Below are 12,916 nucleotides of genomic sequence, written 5' to 3' on the forward strand. Positions count from 1 at the left end.
ATGGCATCAGCTCCTGTAAGCACGTTTCTTGAAATAGTTCATTTCTACACTTGAGCTGAGCCAAAAGGCTGGGAAACAACAAAATAGTTTGTTTCTTAGTGTTCACCGCTCAACTGCTTAGGTCCAAACCTAAAACCATTAGGCCATAATTTGTTTAAAAAAGATTTCCTTACTTGAAAGGCTGGCACCCTTATGGGTTGTTGATGTTACAAACAAAAGCTGCACCACAACATCAGACCCTACATTATAAAACTTGTGAGATTTGTCCTGTTTCAAATGTTCAAATATCTGCTAATATCAGATTGTGCTTTGTGTCTGATAGCCCTGAACCTATGCAAGAATGCTTATGGAATGATGACAGACAAGGCTGGGCAAAGGCCATTGCTTCTTAGGAAGACAGAGCAATCACCCGTAACAAAGAACACACTTAAATCCCTCAGCCTGTCCACTGGGGTTCCTGTTGAGGTATTTTACAGGTTCTCCTGACGGCAAAGCTTATACAGGCCGTCCACGTAGACACTGTCAGTGAGGACACGTTAGGCTCAGAGCCCGAGTGGAAACGTTCCACGTGTGTCATTGGAGTGGTACTCCACACAGCCCGCAGCCTCAGCGTGGACACACTGTGTGACGTGGCAGGGCCTGGTCCTGGGAGCTCAGGCCTGTGTTGGTGGCTGGAAACATCTCATGCTCAGCTAGTGATCCATGTCTTGGATTAGTCTCTTCTGCTCATCTTGTGGTCTTCAATACATTTAAATTTTTCCTTATGTCAGTGGGTAGTTGGAAGAATTTTTCTCATAAATTAGATTTGTATGCAGAAGGGTAGATATGGACTTGCTTTAAAAAGCTGAAGCATTAGCCCAGTACACTAATCTTTCTCTGGTCCAAGTCTCGCTTTTCCTAATTGTTTTTAAACTTGTCTTCCAGTGATTACTGACACAATTTATATTCTACCTCCTCCTTTTGAGTCTTTCTTGCAATTATTTTAAAATTATTCCTCTTAAAGGTTCCTCTGGCAACATAAAATGAGACATGCATACAGCTAAGAGATTTGCATAATTTTATTTTAAATAAAAAAATAATGCCTTAAGAAACATGAATAGCTAAGACAAAAGTGAAGTTGACTAGAAAAGCTATTTGCCTGGTTAATATGAGAAGGAATTTTGATTAAAAATATATTGCATTTGTATAAAATAAAAACTTTTAATTTACAAAATGAAAGCCACAATGGAAAGTTAATAGTAATTTCTTTTCAAACCACAGATTCCTTAATAAATGAGTAGCAGTTGAACTACTTTTCAAAAAGCTTCCCAAGCACTGAGGGACAAGTATGCTAAGATGTGCTCCACCTCTTGGTTCCGTGTCTGCCTTTACATTCGACTACAGTCAGCAGCAGGCTATCATAAAAATCCAACTTTAGTCAGATTTCACTTTTCTGAGATTTTGCTTGGGGGGTAGGTGTCAGGTAAGGAGTTCTACCGGATACTTCATAAAGCTCTTAGAACGTGCAATTACCAGACAGTCATTTTAATGTGACACATCTTCAAGTTCATGCATGCGAAGGATCTTTTACATATTCATGAATAGTAGTAATGAAAACGTAATGCACAGATTTCAAAATTGTGCCACAATAAAAATCTTAATTCCATTTCCATGAGCTTTCTGAAGTTTTCTCACTATCATCCATGTTTCATAAGAAAAGCTAAGCCTAAAGCCAAGCACTAACACTGCCTGTCTGCCCTCCATGTTGTTCTAAGGCCTCGCTCTCGGTCCAGGGACAGCGGGGACGAGAACGAACCGATTCAGGAGCGATTCTTCAGACCTCATTTCTTGCAAGCTCCTGGTGACCTGACCATTCAAGAAGGCAAACTCTGCAGAATGGATTGCAAGGTAAGAGCGTGCCGTTGCCCACCAACCCTCCACCCCACTTCTCCCGTCGCTGCCTTTTCTCTGTGGTCCTACTGGAGGAAAATGTGAAACATGCTTTTGTCTCAACCCAGATGTTTCGAAGAATGGAACTTGCATTATTTTTAACATATTGTCTACCCATTACTATGTCAATTAATTCCATAATGTTGTATATTGATACTGAGGCCTTGTTGGGGCTTTTAACTGACCGGATCTTTACTCTGTTAGACCTATCTTCAGACCATAGAAGGTCTCCCCAAGAGGCCACTGAACTTATCTGGACAATAAGACGCTGAACTTTATGCTAGGCATGTGTTTGCAAGCAATGAATCTCAACTGAACTTGAACTATGGTTATGCAACAAGGTGGAGGAATCCACCATGGGGGGAGGGTTATGGGAGGGGTGGGGGGAATCCCCAGCGCCTATAAAACTGTACTACATAATACAATGTAAGCAACAATAAAAAAAAAAAAAAGTAAAAAAAAAAAAAAAAAAAAAAAAAAAACTTTATACTAACCATGTTTTCTATGCACCATACTCCAGAAAGTCACTGGGCAGTTGTTTTCCACATTGAAATAGTTCTTGGGATAGACCTTCTGTATGTTCTGATCGTTGGTTGGTCTTGAGGCTTTGGCCGTAGACATGCCGTTCCACTCATCTGCTATCTGCTTGCTCGCCGTAATTTGCAGAACTAAGTGCCATCCTTCCTCCTGCCTCACAGCAGGGAGTCCTGAACCAGAGTCCCTGAGTAGGCCTTAGAAGCTGATAAACAAAATTGTATGTGACACAGTTGTAAGAACCGATGCTCTGAGGTTCTGTTGGTCTTATTCTTTGCCCCATTGCTTAGTGATAGTTTTGCTACTAAAGGAATGGTTTAAAAAAATTATTTGCGCTCCCTCTGCTGGTTCACTGTGGAATTACAGAACACAAATATAGGATCTGGGCAAGTTAGAAGTTGATGTGAACGTCTAGAAATACATAGAATAAATGTATTTCTAACAAGATATTTTCCTTCATAGAATACTTTTTAAAATAAGGATTACATTGAGTTTCCATGTATTTCATTGTGTTTTCAGTCTTGAAAACCTAAAGAACTATCGTGTGAACCAGCAACCCCATTGCTGGCTGTATATCTTAAGAAAACAAGATGAATGTCAGAGACATGTCTGCATTTCCATGTTCTTTGGCAGCCAAGATGTGCTTCTACCCAGGGGTCCCTGAATCTGTTAGTAGATGACATCTAGAGCAGATACAACTCAGCCCTGAAAAGAAGCATCGGGACAGTATACATGAACCTGGAGAGCATTGTGTTAAATGAAATATTCCAGGCACCAAAAGGTACATCATGCAGTAGGAGCTGCTGAAGCTGAACTTACAGAAGCAGACAGCACAAGGGTGGCCACCAGAGACTAGGGGGTAGAAGAGACATTGGTCAAAAAAAAAAAAAAACACATAAAATTCTGGTCAAAGTCTAGCAGAAAGGATGCAGACCCCCTGTGACACTGAGTTCCTTGGATAAGCTACAGCCTATTTTATGATTTTAAGATGATAATTAGAATCGTAATTCTTATGAGCTATGTAGTAGTAAAATAACATATCTGAAGTAGACTTAAAGTTTCTTTTTCATTTGCAAGGTAGACAGATCTCCCATCTGCTATTTCCTTCCTGCGAATGTCTGCAGTAGCCAGCTGTGGATGCAGCTGGAGCAGGACCCAGCACTAGGTCCAAGGGCCCCAGCAGGGAGCACTGCCCCCCAGGGTGTGTGTTAGCAGGCAGGCTGCAGCACAGCATGCCGGCCCAAGGCACTGCCTCAACCAGTAGACCAACGTCTGCCCCCTGGGCATGATAAAGTGCATCTGAATAAGGAGTGCAGAGCCACCATACCGTTTTCTCATTTCTCACCCTCCTGAGGAAACTACAGTACTGTTACGTCACTGCTCAGGGACACAATCCTGGCCTTGGAATCCCTATTCTTATCACGAAGTACTGAAATCAAAAGGATCATGTTTTCTTGTTGAGTTCATGATGTGATGATCTGACCTGGATGACATAGCTAAGCTTTGGGATGATGGGAACTTTTTGGAGCCTAAGCCAAATGCTGGGACCCTAGCTCACTTTCCTCCTTGAAGCCCTGCAGTGCAGGCCAACATGCCAGCTCCCCTTGGGTGGGTATTAACTTATTACAGGAACAAGGACCCTCTGCCCAGCCATCCCACCTCCTTGCACATGGAGCGCATCACCTGTTCAAACCTGCTCCATACTGCCGCCCTCAGTCCTCGGGATTCATGCCTGCTCTGCTGCCTCTCCCAGCAAACTGCAGCCAGAACTGGCTATTTCCCTTTGCATGCACTGAACGACTCCACTGTGACTTTGGGAGTGAGTATGCTGGGCCTCTCTGCCTGTAGACACACCACAGCCTCCATCAGCACAAGGCCCGACCTGCCTGGGCTCTAACTTAGTCACATGGTAGTGCCACTTCATTTGTCAACTTGGGAAAAGCCTGGAACCTGACCCCACGTCCACTTCCCCTCCCAGCAGGCAGTGAGCACGGGGTGGCCTGTCCCTGAGATCAGAGGCCCAGCTGTTTCCAGAGTCTCCCCCCTGTAACAGTAATGTAGATTGACATTATGTTCTCCGGCCTTTGCTGCTGTGTGTGGGAGGCCCCTTGTTGTAGCTGTAAGTGAACACATATCAGCAGGAATGGAACTTGTGAGTTCTCTGGCTAATTTTGGCAGAGGTGGTTCTTGAGCTGTTTTTGCAGCCTGGTTTTATTTTTATTTATTTGTATATCATTTCCCACTAGTAAAGCTGAAGAGAGCGGGCTGGGTGCCTTCCTCACATTCCAAATCTTGGGCAGAACTAGAAGGCTGGCAGCTGGCCATCAGCCGTCCAGTCCCTCCCTTCACAGCACAATGGGCCGTGGGCACTTCAGTGTACTTTTATCGCATCTCTGCTCAACACAACCGCTATGTTCTCGAACTTTTATGGTATTTGCATTATAATGCTAATTTTGCTGAGACAGCTTTCTGGGTAATTTCATACTGCTCTTACTCCATTTCAAGGATTATAAAATAACGATAATCCTCTGTATGGATGGATGCAGTGACTGATGTCCCCATGGCTGCCCCCAATGAGCTGCTTTGTAGCGTGTAAATGCCAGCTGTGTGTGTGATGTTACCTGTGGTCCAAAGACCTCAGAGCCTAATGCTGACAGCATCCCAGGAATCTTTATTGCGTTGGGTGAGGAGAAAGGAGGACGGGACTTAGTCACCTTCATTTAGCGGTCCTGGGGTTGTTCTGTGTGCAAGGGAGCCGGGGCAAGGCCCTAAGCCGAAGAGCAACCAAAGATCCTAAGGCCATCCCTGGTCCTGCCAGAGGTCGAGCTCTGCTGGTCCTTTGCTGGCAGTGGCTGCACTCGGTTCTAACATCAGAGACACTTACACGCATTTTCTTTCTGCCCTAGGTCAGTGGGCTGCCAACTCCAGACCTAAGCTGGCAGCTTGACGGGAAGCCTATCCGTCCTGACAGCGCTCACAAGATGCTGGTGCGTGAGAACGGGGTGCACTCTCTGATCATAGAGCCCGTCACGGCGCGGGACGCCGGCATCTACACCTGCATAGCCACCAACCGAGCAGGGCAGAACTCCTTCAGCCTGGAGCTTGTGGTTGCTGGTAGGCTTCTCCGATTCCTTTCTCTCTGCAGGTTTACCAATGGAAGCACACTCTGTGTTAGTCAATATGGAACATAGACCAAACTGCTGGGGAAAAATTAGATGCTGCCACCAAAATAGCTGGTGGGGATATAAGACTTAGCATACACAGAAACTGTTCTGCTCTCACTGCAGCCATTTTTGTTTATCTTCCCTTTTTTCCACCATCCTGGCCAAGACAGAAAACAATTTTAGCAGCTGCCTGGCTCCACTCCTTGTGTCATATAGGGAAATATTGACAGCAGCAGGACTCCCCAAATTAAAGCAGTTGCTACACATCAATTCATTTTTAAAAAGATTTTATTTTTGAGAGGCAGAATCACAAAGAGAGAAATTTTCCATTTGCTGGTTCACCCCCCAAGTGGCTGCAGAAGCTGGGCTTGTCTGAAGCCAAGAGCTTTTTTCAGGTCTCGCCAGTGGGTACAGGGGCCCAAGCAGGAAGGTGCTAGATCAAAAGCGAAGCAGCTGAGACCTGAACCGGAACTAGTAACCAGCCACAGCATAACACTGGTCCCAGCAAATTCTTTATATGCAGAGCTCTTAATGTTGTGGGCAATAATCTTTAAATCCAAGAATGTTTTTCAAAGAGATCCCCCATCCTCTGATTCAATTCCTAAACAGCTGCAACAACTAGGGCTGGTCTAGGCCAAAGCGGGATATACCTGAGATTCCTCTGTGGGTGGCACCAGCAAGGGTCCCAGTCCAGATCACGGCACCTAGATACTTCTACACAACAGTACGATTGAAATGTGGATTGTGGTGCTGCAAGATATCCATGCTTTTAATGTTTTGTGCAATGTATTCCATATTCCCAGACAGCAGGGTTGACTTCATTCCTTCGACCACACACTAAAGCTGTTGTTAGATGCGTTGATCACCCCTGTCCTTCAGGCCCCAGGAGGGGCCCAGGGACAGAGGTATCTTGGTGCGCTTCCATTAGCACTTCTGGCAACAGCTCAGTGTGCAGGGCCTGGAGCAAACATAGTAGCCGACCTTTGTAACTGACTGCCATCTCGGCCTCCCCACCCTTTGGATAACGACTTAAGATAAAATGTGCATAACCAGGCCTGGTAATGCAGTGGCTCAAAATGGAATGTGTGTTTCTCTGACATTAAAGTGTGTCTTAACCGCTGTCATCTGTTCAGATAGGATGAGATGAACCTCACTTTACTTCCCCCTAAATAAGCCTTGGTCAGGTAATCGTGTGGCATGCCTTGCGGTGCCTCTACCGTCTAGGAGAGGCTGTTCTACCTCCAATCCAGCTGCCCACTAATGCATGCACTGAGAGGTCAAGCGACCGGGTACCTGCCAGCACAGGGGACAGCCCAGCTCCTTCCTGGCCACCACAGGAACTGGGGAATGAATCTCCCATAATTCTGCCTTGCAAATAAGCTATCATGTAAGATTCCATAGATATAATCCTCTAACTCAAGACCTTAAGCCTAGGAGCTTAAACATACATAGCAAAGCAGCTGGCAACATCCAGCATGAACAGAAATGCTCTTTTGTCTCTTGATGAGGCACTGGTGGTGGAGATAGACACATATCCTCAAATTTGTCACAGGTAGCTCAGAAGAAAATAAGACCTTATCCCTGAAATTTTCAGCACTGAGACAAGAAAGCCATTTCCCACTGGATGGTAACTTTCTTTCAGTGTTATTAGCAATTTTCAGACCAAGTCATAAAGTTGTCTTTTTTTATAGTGTTACAAAAACTAGTAAGGAGAATTTGTAATTTATAGGATACACACTCCTAGTTTAGAGGGACCTCTTTAAGGCTGCTAACGTTAGGGATGCCTCCCCTGAAATGCTGTGCTGTCTCAGGGCAGCTAACCCAGAAGCACTGTCATGGTCCCGTCACTAGGTGGCAGCAGTTGGTAAAGGCTGTGAGTGCAGTTCAGGAGTGAAGCCGAAGTGATGACTGAGGCATCTCCCCATGGTGTCAGGCATGCCATGTGGCAGATGGCCAGTGCACTGTGGGGGTCTGTCAGACCTAATTTGAGGAAAGAGTCAGTGGAATGAAGCAAATGAACCTTTGCTTGGTAAAAAACTTAAGTTGGAGACAGAGCCTCCTCCTACCACCCAAAGTGAAAATGGCCTTAAGAAAGAGCGCAGCGTGCTGGGTCTCTGAATTCTTTGGTGAGTGCCCACTCCATCGCTGACAGGGAATTCATCTCGTTGCAGCTAAAGAAGCGCACAAACCCCCCGTGTTTCTGGAGAAGCTGCAGAACACAGGAGTCGCTGAAGGCTACCCGGTACGGCTGGAATGCCGTGTTTCAGGAGTGCCACCGCCCCAGATATTCTGGAAGAAAGAGAATGAGTCACTCACACACAGCACTGACCGAGTGAGGTGAGGCCACTGGGGGATTTGGCAGTCTCTACAAGGCACCAGCCTGGGAGTGCAGGAGCCCTGCCACACCACGACCCTCCTCTCCCAGAGCTGGAGTAAGCTTTCACATGGAGGCTGTCATGGCATGTGGTGAGGCACATGCTTCATTAAAAACACAAACTTCACCACATGAGAAAGAGCAGCTGGTCCTCTAGCGTCCGTGGCGAGAGCCTATTCAGTGGTCTTTGTGGAGGCCAACCCTTGGCAGGGCAGGAAGTGCACACACTGATTCAGCCACCAAACTGTGCTCCTTGTCCATTAACTGTAATGGGGACCGTGCTCCCTCCAGAATAAGCACGACCCCATTATCTACTGCTTGCACGGTCTGTGTCCAATGCCCTCAATAAACAGGATGCTTCGTGTCTGCAGCCACTTTGGGGAAATTTAGAGCCCTAATGACTTTATCTTTGCCTCCAGCATGCACCAGGACAACTACGGCTACATCTGCCTGCTCATTCAGGGAGCCACAAAGGAGGACGCCGGCTGGTATACCGTGTCTGCCAAGAACGAGGCCGGCATCGTGTCCTGCACTGCCAGGCTGGACGTTCACAGTGAGTGCCGCCCCCTCTCCCCGCGTCACGGCCACTCACTGATCCAGGACCAATTCAGACATCTGTTCAGCAGATCATCTCAGAAACAACCATACTGTTTTACCTGCCTTTTTTACCTAAAAAATTCATATTGCTTTCTTTTTCTATTTATAGTTTCTCGACATTAATAGTGAACCAGACCAGGAGCACAATACCAAGTATCACTCGGGAATTTTGAATTAATAGCAAAACCTGCATGCATGCTGGTTTCTTTCACTTTGCCAAGACAGTCGTGGCTTCGTTAGGAGTTAACAGTAGACAAAGGCCTAACCCTGTGGTTTTCATATTCTATGACAGTGTGCTGCAGAGACTGACTCTTAACATTTCTTCCTATATTATAATCTTAGCATAGTGTCCTAATGCATTCTAAATGTGTGCACCATTGAGCCTGGAATGCGAATTTTTGTGGTTCAGTGCTTTTCTTGGGAATACGTGAAATGGCTCAGCAGTATGTTTGTGAATGGATATTTGTGTTCATGTATCCAAAATTAAAACTGTCTTTATATAGTAGTATGGTATGATGTGCTCACAGCCAGAACCCACTTCAAATTCCTGACCAAGTAGACTGTAGGCTCCTCAGCAAATCAGTGTCTCCTCAGTTACTGTACTGCTTTTCACATCCATCCGTCACTACCAAAGGGAAAAAACTGCCTGAACAGATTCCCTGTGCTGCACTGTTTGAAGAGACTACACTTGGCTTTTCTTTCCTTATTGTTATGGCTCCCCTAGCCCATACAGATAACTCTACAATATATGAGTAAAATGCCACTGTAACCCTAATTTTCCATGTCTCCACTGTGGGTGAATTCACAAAGAATATACATACACCTGACATACTGAAACAGCCAAGTGCTTCACACTGAATAATCTGAATTCACTCTTTTACTTTGCAGCCCAGTGGCATCAACAGCCACAGAGCACCAAGCCCAAAAAAGTCCGGCCCTCGGCCAGCCGCTACGCAGCACTTTCGGACCAGGGGCTAGACATCAGAGCAGCGTTCCAGCCCGAGGCCAGCCCATCTCACCTGACGCTGACTCCCGGCTTGGTGGAAAGTGAGGACCTGTAAGCCCCGTTCTGGTTACAGTGGAGACACAGTCTCTATCAACACCATCCTGTTTGCATTATGAAAAAGACAAATGCATTTTTGACTATATGAAACAACACTAAAATAATATTTTTCTTACTTGATATTACCAAACTTAGAGTTTAAGTAGGTGATGCTAATAGAAATACACATTGCACAGGAAACTCACATTTATTGTCCAGCTTAAAACTTTTGGAATTGCTGTGATTAAAGCGGTTGAAATGCCAAAATGCTAAAGGAAATCCATTTGTTCCAAGGAAACCACAATGTATATTATGTACAAGTGCCTTTAAACACAAGCTATAGGTGCTACAAGCTTCAGAGTGTGAAGTAAGTTTAACATGAGGCAACTGTACCACCACTCCTACTACGAGGATTCGGAAGCGTGCTGTGTTCACACATCTACAGATGAACCGAGTGCAATGATGTCAGGTTGAAAACGGAAATAACAAAGAAATCCAAGTAAATGCCTTGTCTTTGCAAACTACTTTACAGTTAAGGAAGAAACTACTTGCCTTAAATGGGATTCATATCAGGGCTTTTCTTAGAAGGTCAATATCCTAGTCCTTAGCTCTTGTTTGGGTATTTGCTTCTCATGCCACCTTGGGAGAAAACTATTTACAAACCATATTAAAAGGCTAATTTAGATAATATAGTCTGAAAAAAGTGGTAATACTGGGGTACAGGCCATTTCAGGAAAGGCAGGCATCTAACCTACCACAATGAGCAAGGCACAAACAGATCAGGAGGAAACACAGGTTTGGAAGGAGTCGGGAGGACAATGAAGGGAAATGCTAACAGCTTAAGTGTACTGCATTTTGATTAAAGTAGAAGGGGCAGGAGAGGTGGCAAAGACCAGGCTTTTCTTTGGTTTTCTTTAAAGTGTAGGTGACAAAACACTGCCATTCCAAGTCCAGGGGTCTGGGGACAGCAGGAAGGCTGGAGCACATGCGTTACGGAGATTTCAGTGTGTCTGTTTGTGTAGCAGTTGAAGACTTTAGACGTGTAGAGCAAGTTGAAAATGGATTGAGACTGAAGAGTGGCATAAATGAGAAACTGCCTTTAGCATCTACTCTATTTGAGGGAAAGGTGTGCCAGAATGCATTTTTCCGTGGCACCAAGAAAAGCGAGTGGAAATTACTGTCCACTTCCCTGCTGCCGTGAAACCTCACCTTAGCAAGGTGCTGGGTTCTAAGTAGCTTGTGAAAGCATCTCAGCAAAGACTGCGTTTGGAATGCACACGATTCTGCGGCAGCTCAACTGAGCTGGCTCTGACCAGACTTCATGGCTTTAAGTCGGAACCAACACATTTTTAAAAGGAGAAAAAATAATTTGACCTAATGGTATAAAACCTGAGGCTTTAATGGTACTTTGCTATGAAAACACTGTATTCCTTATACAAAACACATATATATCTTTCATTATTTATAATAAAGGTATTGAACTCTTAGCTACTCAATTCATATGTAGTATTTTTTAAATGTTTTTCTATCTGTACCACCCCATGTATTTCCTATTACTACTTCACATGTACAGCTTTATACTTCTTTTTGAACACCAACCTACCAAGCTTTAAATGACTCGAGGCCTGAGCATTGGGTGGCAGGTATGCAGCGTGGTACAAGTGTCTTTGAGCATCCTTACATGCATTGTTAATGCAGAATTTAAATTACCATAAGGTCTCCCATGAGCCTATATATTGTAGAATTACGATTTATGTCATACCTTACTTGCCAAATTTTTCTGCATATGACTTTTGCTAATTTTCTTGGTTTGGGATTAACTAGCATTATTTTGCCACCTTTTACATTGTATTTATATCATGAGAAGTACTATCTTACTACTTTGGATTGTTGTGCTGGTGTAATGTGGACTTAACATCAATAAATATTTAACAAACAATGCTTGCAATTTTGTGAAGCAAAGTGCTTAGTAAATTAGCCCAAACTAGGAAGCTTCAGACAACATTCATTCGTGACTCACCGTTCTGGAGTCTGGGCGTGTGGTGGCTGGGTCCTCCGTCTCAGCTCTGGAAAGGCTCAAGTCACCATCAGCCAGCTGCGTTCCCACCTGCAGCTCAGCAGCCCTCTCCTGCTAGGGCAGAGTCTGGGTCCTTGCCATTGCAGGAGAGAAGTGTCACACCATGGTGGTCTTCAAAGCACACAAGGATAATTCCCCCATGTCACAGGCCTCTGGGTTTTTTTTTCTCCTAAGGCCCTCCCCCTTTCTCAAGGGGTCACCTAATTTTAAAGTCACCTGAAAGACCTTAATTATATCTGCAGAATCGCATGAAGTAGCGCCTAAACTTGTTTTTGAGTACCTAAGTGGGAGGCCTGTGTACCCCAGAAGGTAGAGCTGTCGGAACCCACCTTAGACTTCCCTGTCACTGGAACTGTACATATACGTATGCAAGTACCTACCAATCCCATGCTGAAAAGAGTACATCAATTCAAAGTGAGGAAAATGAGACAGGTACTAGAACAAAAAATGTGGCTACCCACACTCATATGCACACCTGGAGCCATCAATACACAGATCATTGACAACACTTGGTCCACACATTTGGCCCTCTGCTTGCCTGCCACACAGAGGGGCTGTGGGAACAGACAAAGAGATAAAACTGGTCATTTCTGTAATTTATAGTCCCCACCGAAAGCAAAAACGTATTGCATGTAACATGTTAAAAAGATACCTAGGGGAACTTAGAGGTCCAAATCAAACTAGTCCTGCGTATTTTCCATTATTTCCTCCACCCTGTAACTTCTTCCTTGCTAGGTAGCTAATAACACCTAATATATATTTTAATGCTCAACTAGACCCTGATTTTCCCCTATGCAAGGGCAGCTCCAAAAGTTCATGGAAAATTCAGAACACTTAAAGGCTTCTAAGACAATGAGTGACACGCAACAATCACTTTACCTAATCAGTTACAACAAGCTGCTATATAATAATGAAATTTTTTATCTGGTTTCTTTAAAGATTATTTAGGTTACAAATTCTATGGGCTGGTGAGGAACACCCTGGGTTTCAGCATTGGCCAGCCAGGGTGAATCACATGTGACCTGCATGACCCACCATCAAGTAACATCATCTTCCCAGGCCTCAATTCTCTCAGCTGTAAGAGAAACAGCACCTCTTACTGTGAAGCTTACAGGACACAGCACATATAAAATGTAACATGGCTCAATATATATAGCAACTATCAATTTAACATAGTTGGAAACTAAAATAATTGTTAG

General features: G+C 44.5%; 1 protein-coding gene and 1 long non-coding RNA gene across 3 annotated transcripts in view; one reads left to right on the top strand and one right to left on the bottom strand.

Moving 5' to 3' along the window:
• PALLD (palladin, cytoskeletal associated protein) overlaps positions 1–11,572 on the top strand; it is a 390,044-nt gene extending 378,472 nt beyond the window's left edge. For both annotated transcript variants that reach the window (XM_040965793.1, XM_040965794.1), the window contains 5 exons: positions 1,755–1,887; positions 5,370–5,577; positions 7,799–7,964; positions 8,421–8,554; positions 9,487–11,572. In XM_040965793.1, the coding sequence (XP_040821727.1) occupies positions 1,755–1,887; positions 5,370–5,577; positions 7,799–7,964; positions 8,421–8,554; positions 9,487–9,659 (814 nt within the window). In that variant the 3' untranslated portion in view covers positions 9,660–11,572. The remainder of the gene's footprint in view (positions 1–1,754; positions 1,888–5,369; positions 5,578–7,798; positions 7,965–8,420; positions 8,555–9,486) is intronic.
• On the bottom strand, positions 6,006–12,530 carry LOC121146427. The gene is made up of 3 exons (XR_005882220.1): positions 11,661–12,530; positions 9,618–9,705; positions 6,006–7,916 (listed from the first exon to the last, which is right to left on the bottom strand). It is a non-coding gene; the product is annotated as an uncharacterized LOC121146427 (long non-coding RNA).
• Positions 12,531–12,916: the final 386 nt, after the last annotated feature.

The sequence above is a fragment of the Ochotona curzoniae genome, unplaced genomic scaffold (genome assembly GCF_017591425.1).
Source record: "Ochotona curzoniae isolate NIBS_2020 unplaced genomic scaffold, NIBS_Ocur_1.0 scaffold_4505, whole genome shotgun sequence".
Lineage (NCBI taxonomy): Eukaryota > Metazoa > Chordata > Mammalia > Lagomorpha > Ochotonidae > Ochotona > Ochotona curzoniae.